Here is a 13613-nt window from a genome sequence, read left to right on the forward strand (position 1 = left end):
AGGGAGTATAACAGGTCATAGCAGGCAGCGATTGGTGTTTTCTTGTCTCACTACATCATTTACTCGCTTTAGGTGAACTTGGCCGTTTATTTAATCTCATCTGTAAAATGGGCTGTTGTGTTAACTAAATGAATAAAGCATTCCAAACTATCTTGTACACTCAATACGTGTTAACTATTTTATTTATGACCTTCCTATAAGAATATATACTTCATGCCTGGCCGGCATGGCTCAGTGGTTGAGCATCAACCAGGTCACTGTTGGATACCTGGTCAGGGCCCATGCCCCGGTTGTGGGCTCGGTCCCCAGCAGGGGGCGTGCAGGAGACAGCTGATCAATGATTCTCATCAATGATGTTTCTTTCCCTCTCTCTCCCTCCCCCTCTCTTCCTCTCTAAAATCAATAAGAACATATTAAAAATAAAAGAATATACACTTCATAATGATAAACCCTTTTCTGCCGTCACTATTTTTACAGATGTGGGACACTGAGACCCATAAAAGTATTCGCTCCATCCTGCCACTCCTGTTTTATTAATCTCCCATATCCCACCAGAACACCAGCCACTAAAACTATGGTCTATTCTGACAAGCTTTCTTTCTGTGCCCTTGCTCGCTCTGTTAGTAAGAACTCTTCTCCTGTATTTAAAAAGCTTCTCTAACAAAAGCTCACTGTTGTCCACCTGAAACTAATATGACTTTGTTAACTCTAATTGAAAAATAGCCCTAGCTGGTTTTGCTCAGTGGATAGTGTCAGCCTGCAGACTGAAGGGTCCCGGGTTCAATTCTGGTCAGGAGCGCATGCCTGGGTTGCCGGCTTGATCCCTGGGACACGCAGAAGACAGCTAATCAATGATTCTCTTTCATCATTGATGTTTCTATCTTTCCCTCTCCCTTCCTCTCTGAAATCAATAAAAATATATTTTAAAAAGTAAAAAACTATGACCTTAAATTACCAGTCCAAATATTACTGCTTCCACCAATAGCAATAATAAATTTGCTGACCCTTAAAATGAAGTGCTTGCCATGAACCAAAAATTATTTTGTGAACATTTAAAACTCATAAGAACCTTTCAGGTAGGTACAACTATATTCCTATTCTATAGGTTAGCAAATTGAGAAACAAAGATTAAGTTGCTTGCTAAAGGACAAGTAAATGTGGAAGAGCACATAGTTTAAATAAAAATTTTCCTTCCCTGTGCTGTACTTTACATAGATTTTAAAACATATTCTGTTAACGTGTATCAAAACTAGTGTAATTAGCCTCACTGGCGTGGCTCAGTGGTTGAGCATCAACCTATGAACCAGGAGGTCACGGTACATGCCCAGGGCACATGCCCAGGTTGCGAGCTTGATCCCCAGGAGGGGGTGTGCAGGAGGCAGCCAATCAATGATTATCTTTTATCATTGATGTTTCTCTCTCCCTCTCCCTTCCTCTCTGAAATCAATAAAAAAATATATTTTTAAAAAAACAACAATTGTAGTTATTTGGTTATTGTTCCCCAGCAGTCTTAAAGTCTTAATCCAGGGATTGTTTTTCATTTTCCATCTTAGTATTCTGCTCTGACTCAGACCCCACACAAAATGACTTATATAAATCTTTGTTGAAATGGTTAAATGACTAAGGTTACAGGTATACTCTTTGATCCAGCCAGAAACCTAATCCAGGTTTTTCTTCTTTCCTAGTATTGCTCATTTTTGTACATTACTGGAAACAAATGGATATTTATTACTATTTTTAAATCTCATCTGTCTTCTATGATATAGATTGCCCCATTTTTAAAAATATATTTTTATTGATTTCAGAGAGGAAGGAAGAGGGAGAGATAGAAACATCAATGATGAGACAAAATCATTGATTAGCTGCCTCCTGCATGCCCCCCACTGAGGATAGAGCCAGCAATCCAGGGATGTGTCCTGACCGGAAATCGAACCCTGACCTTCTGATTCATAAGTCGACGCTCAACCATTGTGCCACACTGGCTGGGATAATGGACATTTTTTTAAAGTTCATCTGGAACCTTACCATCCTAAGATATCCCATTCAATCTGAATTCAGAGCTTTTGTTGTTTTTTGCTATACTGCTTAAAGTTTTATTTCAAATGAAACCTTGTTATAATTTCAAGCCAGGCACACAAAATGCCAGAAACTCTAGGATGACATTGATAAGATTAGAATTGTTATTGTTCCTAAACCAATATGTGCTTATCTGGTGATAATCATAGCCTTTTCATTTACCAGCAAACTGGATCTGTTAAACAATATAAATGGATGTCTAATTTTGCATATTGTCATAGGGCAGGCAGTGGTTCTCGAATCAAAAACAATCTCCGAAACATGTGGAATGAGATTGAGCTGCTAACAAGTGATGATACAGGAAGTGGGTACCTAGGTGTTGGATCAAGAAAAGAACATGGAACTGCTTTATATCAAGTAGATTTGCTAGCCAAGATCTCCTCTGAAAAGGTAATGATTCTGATGCTGTTATTGTTCACAGAATTTTACTGAGTGTTTGATAGGCCAGTAGCTACCTGGTGAATGTTTTGTGAATGAATATAGCACCCTCTCAGGTAATCAAGGTTCAGTTTCAAATTATTGGAAATTTCCATCTGAATTCCCCTTATATCTTAAGATTTGTATTTTCAAACAGAACTTTTCCAATAAGACTGTCTTTGTTCTCACATGACATGATTGTCCATGTTGAAAATCTGAAAGAATCGACAAAGAAAACTGTAATAATAAGTAATTATAGCATGGTTGCAGGATATAAGGTTAATATGCAAAAATCAGCAGCTCTCCTAGATACCAGCAATGAACAAGTGGAATTTGACATTAAAAATACAATCAAATGAAATCTGTGACCTTGGATTAGGCAAAGCCATTTTAGATAAGATGTTAAAAGCACAAGCAATGGAAAAAGAGATAAATGTATATTACTAAGTGAAAGAAGCCAATCTGAAAGGCTACATGCTATGTGATTCTAACTAGAGACTGTATGACATACTGAGTAAGGAGAAGACAGGAAAAAGATCAGTGGTTGCCAGGGATTGGGGTTGGGAAGGAGGGATGAATAGGCAGAGAACAAGATTTTTAGGGCAGTGAAAATACTCTGTATGGCACCATAAGGATCGCTGTCTGTCATTTGTCCAGACACACAGAATGTACAACACCAAGAGTGAACTATAACGTAAACCATGTACTTGTGGGTGATTACGATGTGTCAATGTCGGTTCATCCTTTGTAACAAATGTACCATTCTGGTGGGAGATGCTGATTATGGAGTCTACGGATGTGTGGGAGCTGGGGATATATGGGAAATCCTCAATTTTGCTGTGAACCTAAAATTGCTCTGGAAAAAATAGTCTTAAAAAAGAGTTCAACAGTTCAAGCAGAGAGAACAGCATGGATTCATCCCTAGAAGGTTAAAGCACAGTTCATGTTTGCAGTGCCTTGATGTAACTCTTCACTAGTCGAAGAAGCAAGTAAAAGAGCACAAGGGGTCAGAATGAGGTGGAGTTTTCTAGAATTACACCTGCAGAAGGTGACCAATGAAGTAGGCATAAAATGAACCAATCAGCCTAAAACTTAAGCTATGGAAGAAGAATATAGTTAACGTTTATTAAGCATATGCTATATGCAAGGCTGTCTTCTAAGCCCTTTACATGAAATCATTTAATCTCCAAACAAGCCAGTGTTGTAGATATTATTATTATCCCTATTTTACAGGAGAGTCAGTTGAGACATTTGTCCAGCGTACTCGGCTTTTTCAGTCACCAAACTGTCCGACTGCTTCAGGGTACATATGTAGCAGCTTTAATCAACAGAAGCTGAAAACAGGAGACTCATATTTGGCTTGCATAGTGCTTTTTAAAATGTTGACTTAGCTGCCAATATTTAAAAATCAGAACATTTCCCATAAAGGTGCAGCTTTTCTTCATAAATTGGAAGATGTGGCCATGCCAGGCATCCCAAGGGGCTTTAATCTGGCTGATTTTGCTCTTTTTTTTTTTTCCTCCATTAATGGAACGCTTCACGAATTTGCCTGTCATCCTTGTGCAGGGGCCATGTTAATCTTCTCTGTATCGTTCCAATTTTAGTATGTGTGCTGCCAAAGCAAGCACTGATTTTGCTCTCTTTAAGTTTATGTGGGCATGTACTCTCCGGTTCACAATACGCCACAGTTCCCCTCCCTGCCATATCCCAGACATTGAAACTTTATGCTAATCCTGGTTTGTTTATGTTGATGCCTGCTGGCTCCTATAGGCATGAGATCAACTCGTAGGGAACCAAGACTTGTATTTAGGAAACCTTTGCCCTTTCCTAGCAATCCTGGACTGTTTCCCAATTTTCTAATCTGAGTGGATTCAAGATACACTGTATAAATAAAAAACTTGACCATTAGACACGTGGGATAAAAAAAATGGGCCTGTCAGGATTTAAACTTGGGTACTTGGGACTATGATCAGTATTGTTAAACGTGTATAAAAATATCTTAATTTACTCATGCTTTTCCCTCCCACAGGCCTCATTAAATCCAAAGATACAAGCATGCAGCTTAAGTGATGGGTTTATTATTGTAGCCGACCAGTCAGTGATACTGCTTGACAGTATTTGTAGATCGCTTCAGTTGCACCTTATATTTGGTAAGTTTAACGTACCGTAAAGCAATAAAATAAATTGGAAGTCACGTATTTGCTACCAATTTCTACTGCATTGACTTTTCTTTATTACCTCTAAGACTCGAAATTGGATTAATTTCAAGAAATTAACCTTGAGTGCCTTTTTTGTGCCTTTTATTAGACTCAAAAGATATTGGGGTGAACCCTTCTCAGTAGGTTTAAGGGGAAATATACAGGTAAAGCTACAATTTACTTTACTGGCATGGCTTTTATATTAGAATACAGTAGGAAATAGTTGAGCCCAGTGTGTTCAGGTACCTGAATCTTGTATATAATTTCAGTATCATCAACAGATATTTGAATATTTTTAGAATGTGTAGCACTACAAAAAGCTTTTTGAGTTAAAGAGTTTTAAATATATGCAAATATGGACTTAAGAGTAAATTAAGAGACAAGTGATTGTGCTGGAAATAGGTGAAAATATTGTGAAAACTTTTTTCTGAAAATTTGAGAGGAAGATGATTGTTGAAGTGTTTGCATAAGAACTGAGACGACTGAAAAGAAATCCAGGTACGCTTGTGAGAACGCAGTCTTGATCACACTATGGAGGCAAGATGCTCCTATTTTGTGGGATCTTACCATTTCTACCCTGATGGGACCACAAAAGTCACAGTTTCACCAACGAAGTAATGGGCTGTGTTAATGTCCTATACATTTGTAGAAGGTACTGCTACTGAGCCTGGCTGTTGTCCCTCAGTGGCTGAGGGTCGATCTATAAACCAGGAGGTCACGGTTCAATTCCTGGGCAGGGTTGCAGGCTTGATCCCCCGGTCGGGGGGCGAGCAGGAGGCAGCCTATCAATGATTCATTGATGTTTCTATATCTCTCTCCCTTCCTCTCTGAAATCATTAAAAATATATATTATTTAAAAAGATACTGCTACTGAGTAATTTCTGTTCTTAAGCAGTTTGCATGCTACTGCTTTTATTTCTTCCCCTTCCCCTCTCAGCCTCCATTTCACTTCCCTAGGCCTCTTGCTGTTGCACAAACAATAACTTCACCTCCTTTGAGTCTTTATTCATATCTCACCTGAACACTCTAATTAATACCGCGCTGTGCATGACTCCTCTGAGCTCTTTCCCTGCTCTACTTTTTCCCCCCCAGAGAATTTATCATCTTACATGTCACATAATTTTATTATGCTCATTGTTTTTTGATCTTATTATTGTCTTAAAATTTGAGCTCCATAAAGATGAGACTCACATTCTCAGCTATGTGCAGAAGGCTGAGAACAATGCTTAGCACAGAAGCAGTTCAGTAAATATTTGTTGACTGATGAAGTCAGTAGCATTCTTTTTTACTTTAATCACAAATTTTAAAAAAAAGTATTTAAACAAAGCTTGAATAGTTGACTTGTAATGATAGAATGTATAATTTTTTGTTTTTAAAGTAAACATTTTCAAAGGAAGCTAGTAACTTCAATTTCAAATTTTCAGATACGGAAGTGGATGTAGTTGGCTTATGTCAAGAAGGACAGTTCCTATTGGTTGGGGAGAGGAGTGGCAACTTACATTTTATCCATGTGACATCCAAGCAGACATTGCTCACTGATGTAAGACCCTATTATGTTTTTCATTTCTTTTATCTAAATTCTAAATGATCTCTTAGACAACTAAAAACTTGAGCAAAGCATGACTTAATTTGTGTTTTAAATTAAAAGAATAACGTTGCTCTATATTAAATTTAAGAATCGTACCTTAGAAACATGAAGTAAATGCCAAATTGTAAAACTAAGCTTTGCAAATATTCAGAGTATGCTTGTTCAAAATGGTTTTTCCTTTTAAAACTAAAATGTTTGGCAGAGTTATTGCTAATGATAATTGATAGCTCTGGGATTTTAAAGAATATAATTCTTGATTATATTTCTCTGGGCTTAATCTTATATGAAATTAATTTGCAAATAGGCTTTTGTTCAGAAAGCTAATGATGAAGATCAGCGTACCTACCAAACTCTTGTTATTGAGAAAGATGGTTCAAGTGAAGGTAAGTTTTTTTGAACTTTTTTATGTCTTCTGACTAATACCCAATCAAAAAATCAGATTTATAATAAATGAATTATGTAAATTCATTATTATGCTACCTACACAGTGTTAAATTTTCTAGTGATGTGATCAATATTATTGTAAGAAACAAGTTTTTATTGTAGTTCCTTTCAGAGACTTAAATGTACTTTTCTAAATATAATATTCTAAACTAAGTTTTAAGAGTTCTATAGATCACTAAGAAGACATTATATTTAAAAAAATATTTTTTTTGGTGGGTTCCAGCATATTTGTCATATTCCCATTTCAACAAAAGTTAACTGAACCTTAATTTATTTTTATATATCTGAGGTTTTTTGTTTTTTCTTTCTGGGAAGTGAATTTTGGTTTATAAAAGTTTCACAGGAGCTAACATTGTTTTTGCAGTTCTTTGTAATTAAGTTTTATCTGTATTATTATTATTTGATGATTAGAATTTAAATGATCAAATTGACATATTTTTAAGCTAGGTTCAGATCCTGGCTTAAATTTCATATTCACGTGCTTTTAGAGAAACTAGATTGGTTTTATTTTAATAGGTACCTATTGTATGCTGTTGCTTACAAACAATGGATTTTTTTATATTACAAACATTCAGCTTGTAAAAATTCAGCAAGGTAAGTAATGTATTGTTTTCTTATTATTGATTTGTGGCAATATTTCTTACTAGTCCTCCAGGTAAATTTTTAAATATTCTCTTTAAGAATATTATTTTAGTTCAATTACATTCTATGATACTGAATATACCTTTTAAGTATTTGTAATATACTTACTCTCCAGTGTTAGGGCTGCAACAGAATCTGAAGAAATGTAATTTGTTTATAGCCTCCAAGGAGTGTACAGCTTAGTTGGAGAGACAAGACATACATTAGCATAGTGATAAATGCTTTTTTAATTTTTTTATTACTTATAAGCATTTAATGAACTTTCCTCCCTCCATGTGGCTTTAAACTGCCAGGACATGGACCCCACCAACTTAAAAGTCTTCTGCTGAAGAACGTGGCCTTCACCATGACAGGCTGCTGTGGGAGCCTTCCCTCCCCTTGGCTTTGTAGTAGCTGATCGCATCACTTCATTGATAGGAACAGCTCCTGCCTTGTTTTTGGCAGCATTTTCATGGCTGCTCACTGACCAAGGTCCACAATTTACCAAGCTCTGGGTCCTCTTTAAGTCGTAATGCCTCATACCAACTTTCCCAGAGTAATTTGGGTGATATTTGTTGAAGTTGATCCTGTGTTGATGATGCAAGCCAGCAGCATAACCTGACCTCCCGGGTGCTTCTGGTGCTTGCCAAAGGGGCCATAGCTGTGGCTCACGTGGCCTCGAGGTTTCCAGGTCTTCCTCAGTCTGGATAGCACATTGGTGGCTGAGATGCAAGAGGGAGCGATAAATGCTTTTTGATGGAATGAATGAACCCAGAAAAAGAAATGACTAAATAAATATTTACAATATAGTTAACTAACTTAACAGTAACTTAGTATGTGCTAAGCGAGTGGTGTGGACCATACATCCCTCTGAGCTAAGAGAGATTGAAGAATTGTTTTGGGGCATGTATTCAACAAATACATATTTTAAAGTCTATGTTCCAAAAACATGCAAGGTCTGGGGAATACAACAAGATTTAAGATACATAGCTCTCCAGTTCAACAAAAGAGGAGTCAAATAAAGTAGCTCTTCCAAAACGGCGTGCAAAGTGATGACTTCACAGGTAGGACTTCAGAGCTTGAATAGGAGAGTTGGAGCCTATTTTAATAGAAGACCCTTTTAATAGGAATGGAAAGGAAGGCAATGTGTAGGAACCGGAAGGCAGTCTGGTGGGTGCTCTGAGAACAACAGGTCACAGTCAATATTATTGGTCAAGGGCAAAACTGAAAAGTCACCACTGTCCTATTAATTTCTGACCAGTGTTTTTCTCACTAGACTGCATGTAATTTCACTTTGACCCAGAAGGGGCGACTTGTATGTGCTGTATAGATTAATTCTGTAAGTTTAGCCTGCTTTCTCTTCTTCATACAGCGATTGAAAATGTAGACTTCAATAAAGCAAAAAAGGTAAGAAAATAAAATTGCTTTATCTTCTTAAAACTTAAATTTCATGAAAATTGAGGAGTGTGTTTCTGGATATAATTGTGTACTGGTTGAACTTTTGGGAATTAGCATGAAATAACATATTAATAACATTTCCATTTTTGTAAAAATATAATACATTGGTTTAAAAAGATTTTAATCTTATCAAGGCATTTGGACTGTGGAGCATATGTATAACATTCTTATTTTTTAAATTTTGCAGTTACAAAGACAAATCAAGTCCAGTTTCATTTCTACTGAAAAGTATCATACTCTTGGTTGTCTGGGTCTTGTGGCTGGAGATTTAGCAAGCAAAATCCCTATAATCATTGGGGTAATAATTCTTTTTATAAAATGTTTGTTTTTTGTTTCCAAAATATTTTTTCATTAAAACATTGTTTGGGTTAAGTTACAAATTAATTTGTGATGTGTAACAGAAATCCTATCTAATGAAATAGTAATATGCAAATTGACTGTCACTCCAAGACACAAGATGGCCACCCCCATGTGGACACAAGATGGCCGCCACAAGATGACCTGCAGGGGAGGGCAGTTGTGGGCAGTTAGGGGTGACTAGGCCAGCGGAGGAGGGCAGTTGGGGGTGACCAGGCCTGCAGGGGAGGGCAGTTGGGGGGGACCAGGCCTGCAGGGGAGGGCAGTTGGGGGGTCCAGGCCTGCAGGGGAGGGCAGTTGTGGGCGATCAGGCCAGCAGGGAGGGCAGTTAAGGGTGACTGGGCCAGCAGAGGAGGGAAGTTGGGGAAGACCAGGCCAGCAGGGTAGGGCAGTTGGGGGTACCAGGCCTGCAGGGGAGGGCAGTTGGGGGGGACCTGGCCCACAGGGGAGGACAGTTGGGGGGGACCAGGACAGCAGGGGAGGGCAGTTGGGGGGGACCCGGCCTGCAGGGGAGGGCAGTTGGGGGGAACCAGGCCAGCAGGGGAGGGCAGTTTGGGAGGACCAGGCCTGCAGGGGAGGGCAGTTGGGCGGCACCAGGCCTGAACTGGAGGGCAGTTGCGGGGGGGACCCAGGCCTGCAGGGGAGGGCAGTTGGGGGGACCAGGCCTGCAGGGGAGGACAGTTGGGGCAGTAACCCAGGCCTGCAGGGCAGGGCAGGGCAGTTGGGGGGGACCAGGCCTGCAGGGGAGGGCAGTTAAGGATGACCAGGCCAGCAGGGGAGGGCAGTTAAGGGTGACCGGGCCAGCAGGGGAGGGCAGTTGGGTGCAATGAGGCCTGCAGGGGAGGACAGTTAGGGGTGACCAGACTGGCAGGGGAGGGCAGTTAGGGGTGACCAGGCCAGCAGGGGAGGGCAGTTAGGGGCAATTGGGCCAGCCGGGGAGCAGTTAGGCGGGGAGCAGTTAGGCGTCGATCAGGCTAACAGGGGAGTGGTTAGGGGGTGATCAGGCTGGCAGGCAGAAGCGGTTAGGGGCAATCAGGCAGAGGCAGGTGAGTGGTTGGGAGCCAGCTCTCCTGGATTGTGAGAGGTGGTTGGACATCCCTCAAGGAGTCCCAGATTGGAGAGGGTGCAGGCTGGGCTGAGGGACAACCCCCCCCCAGCCCGTGCTCAAATTTCGTGCACGGGGCCTCTAGTAGGAATTATAAAATTAAGGTCACAAAATTAATAAGTAAACCTAAGTTTCTATATTGGAAAAATACTGCATCTTTATTTTCATAAATCTCTACCTGAAATTTGATTTCTTTCAATTATGAGTGTAGACAAAAACAACAACAAATAAAACCTCTATTATATTTAAGGAGTAGGCAAAGATTCAGAGTAATTACAGCATTTAACAACATTTTTACTGGCCAAATTTACATGCAAAGTTAAAGTTTACCCATGGCCAGCCAGTGTGGTTCAGTGGTTGAGCATCTATGAACTAGAAGTTCACAGTTCGATTCCCGGTCAGGGGATGAGTTGCAGACTCCATCCCCAGTGGGGGGCATGCAGGAGGCAGCCGATCAATGATTCTCTCCCATCACTGATGTTTCTATTTCTCTCTCCCCTTCCCTTCCTCTCTGAAATCAATAAAAACATATTAAAAACATAAAATAAAGTTTACCTCATGTCTTTAGAGTGAGTTGCCTGAATATACCACCTCCTTATTAAGTATTCATGCGAACACAACAGATACCACAGCTCACTGTCCTTTTCATTCTGTTCTGTTGAAAACAAAGAGAGGAACTACAAGATGAAAGCAAGTTGGGTTTGAATATATAAGTATATATTTTGAAATTAGTAATGTGTACAACTTAGGTGTTTCCACTTTGAGGAGAATGCAGCTCTAAGAATGAAATTTGCGACTGATGTACTGTTGTCACTTCTGTAGGGAACTGGTAACTGTGCAATCTCCAAATGGGAGCCGGATCCTCTCAAGAAAGAAATGACAATTAAGAATGTTATTGATACAGAGATTATTAAAGGTAAAATAAGTTAATTAAACTACTTTTGGTAATTCTTAGTGAGTTCTAATGTTCATGTCAATATTCTGAGTCTGGCATTTGAGTCATTGACCAGACCTCTCTGTGAAACAAGGCAGATTAAATTGATAATTTTCCACATACATGACTTTCTTGATATGTTGCCTTTGTAACTCTTTTTTTTTGGAGGTTTTACATTTTGGTGATCATCTAAAAAAATATAGAAACAGGAATAAATGAGAATGGGAACTTTTTGTCCATAAATATTTGTTTGCTATTTAAATATGGCTATATGTAATGCAGAAATATAATCGTTATGCACCTTGCTTTCTCTTTTGTAGGTGCAAAGAAGTTCCAGCTGATAGATAATCTACTTTTTGTTCTTGATGCCGATGTATGTGTTTGACATTTCTCCTTTCATGTTTCCCCTTGGTATTGTGTTTAACACCAAAAACGTTGTCAAACTTACAAAGACACTGACTTTAGCCAGGGTAGATGAAATACTGTCTTGTGTATTATGCTTTATTTCGAGATATATATATCAAAAGAAAAACCCTGAAATGGAAACTTTTAGTCATTAAGAAGACGTGTCAATGAAATGCCTCTCTTGCAGAATGTGCTGAGCTTATGGGATATTTACACTCTAATTCCCATATGGAACTGGCCCTCTCTTCACGTAGAAGAGTTCCTTCTTACCACCGAAGCAGATTCGCCTTCTTCAGTCACACGGTGCGTTGTGATGCTGGTAGTGCTTGCCCTTCTGTTAGGACCGGGTTTCTTACCCAGTTCTGATCTCATCATTCATTATATATCGCATTCTGAGTAACACTGTGAACAGACCAACAGGGTAAAGACCATGTCACTGTTGGCCAAACTTATTGAGAACAGGAAATACGAATCTGTGTCTGTCCAAAATAAATAAGCCAATAGGCAAGCAAAGGAAGTCTGCATCTTGCTTGAGTTATGCATCAGATTAAAAATGACTCATAAAAAAGAAAGAGTGTCAGTCTTCTGAACCATAATTGTGCAGAAATCAAGTTCAATATCTGTGTATAAATTTTAAATTTTATGCAAGAATGTCACTTTGACTTAGCTTACAAATCTTATATGATTCACTTAACCCTTCTTTTCTCTTTTAGGCAAGGGATTACAAATCTCAAATTAGTAGCCCTGACATCTACTAATAAGAAGGTACTAGAAAATTTGTTTCATGTTGTGTTTCCATATTATGTGTTAGAAATAGCATTAATACAAAAGTAGTTGTTAGGTAATGCTCACAACGTATTAGCCCTTAGTTCATACAGACCCCTCACAAATCAGAAATAACCCTGCACAAGTTCTTTTTTTCCTTTTAAAAAATATGGATATAAACCCCAGTTCTACATTTTAGTTGGGGCATTTTAGGAATAAAATGTCCATAAGAGAATGTTTATTAAAGTGACTCCTGCCCAGCCAATGTAGTTCAGTGGTTGAGCATCGACCTATGAGCCAGGAGGTCACAGTTCAATTTCTGGTCAGGGCACATTCCTTGGGTACAGGCTCGATCCCCAGTAGGGGGTGTGCAAGGGGCAGCTGATCCATGATTCTCTCATCATTGATGTTTCTATCTCTCCCTCTCCCTTCCTCTCTGAAATCAATAAAAATATATTTAAAAATAAATAAGGTGACTCTTACATAGTTCTGACACTGAAGAATTACATTCACCTTAAATACAAATTGTAGAATGGACTTGAGCTATGTGGATTTTCATTCTTCAGATTTGGAAGGTGGGATAGAACATAATTTTATATGTAACATTTACGTAATACAGTAACAGACTTACTTATAAAATTAGTTTTCGCATGTTGCTCTGTACCAAGTGTTTTAATCTGTGTCCTTAATTGTGAAGTGCTAACTTGTGCTCGGAGGTTATATTGACCTACTAAATTAATTGCTCTACTTTTTTTTTTTCCCCAGATGAAAAATTTCATGGTCTATTCATTACCTATGATGGAAATACTGTACTCTTTGGAAGTATCTGGTGTTTCTTCTCTGGTCCAAACAGGAATTAGCACAGTAAGTTGATGTACATTTTGAACTACTTTATATTTTAAAAATTAAGAATAACTAAGCTAAGCCTGAGTGGAATTTAATGGAATACCTGAAGAGATCACAGGTTTACAACTATTGTTATCAGATATCCTCAAATACACTTGCCCAAGGTCAGTCTTCATTTAAAAAAAAAAAAAGAAAAGAAAATTAATCAAATAAAATATCATTCAACTGCACATTTCATTTTCTTGTGTCTTCACAAGAAATTTAGATGATAACTGGAGGCAGGGAGATATTGCTTTTATTTATTTAATTTTTAACTGTGATCTTTAAAAACATTTTTAATTGCCCACACCATGACCTATCACCCCTAAGTACTTCAGCAGGTATCTCCTAAGAATAAGG

General features: G+C 38.6%; 1 protein-coding gene across 1 annotated transcript in view; it reads left to right on the forward strand.

Moving 5' to 3' along the window:
* Positions 1 to 2337: 2337 nt before the first annotated feature.
* Positions 2338 to 13613, forward strand: part of KNTC1 (kinetochore associated 1) — a gene marked incomplete at its 5' end in the record, with an annotated part of 62709 nt that continues 51433 nt past the window's right edge. Inside the window, 12 exons of the mRNA XM_080650682.1 lie at positions 2338 to 2466; positions 4523 to 4643; positions 6116 to 6231; positions 6584 to 6662; positions 7240 to 7317; positions 8717 to 8751; positions 8990 to 9100; positions 11087 to 11180; positions 11519 to 11571; positions 11791 to 11906; positions 12317 to 12368; positions 13134 to 13232. Coding sequence (XP_080506808.1) covers positions 2338 to 2466; positions 4523 to 4643; positions 6116 to 6231; positions 6584 to 6662; positions 7240 to 7317; positions 8717 to 8751; positions 8990 to 9100; positions 11087 to 11180; positions 11519 to 11571; positions 11791 to 11906; positions 12317 to 12368; positions 13134 to 13232 — 1083 coding nt within the window. The remainder of the gene's footprint in view (positions 2467 to 4522; positions 4644 to 6115; positions 6232 to 6583; positions 6663 to 7239; positions 7318 to 8716; positions 8752 to 8989; positions 9101 to 11086; positions 11181 to 11518; positions 11572 to 11790; positions 11907 to 12316; positions 12369 to 13133; positions 13233 to 13613) is intronic.

Source organism: Plecotus auritus (assembly GCF_963455305.1).
Source record: "Plecotus auritus genome assembly, chromosome: 13".
NCBI lineage: Eukaryota > Metazoa > Chordata > Mammalia > Chiroptera > Vespertilionidae > Plecotus > Plecotus auritus.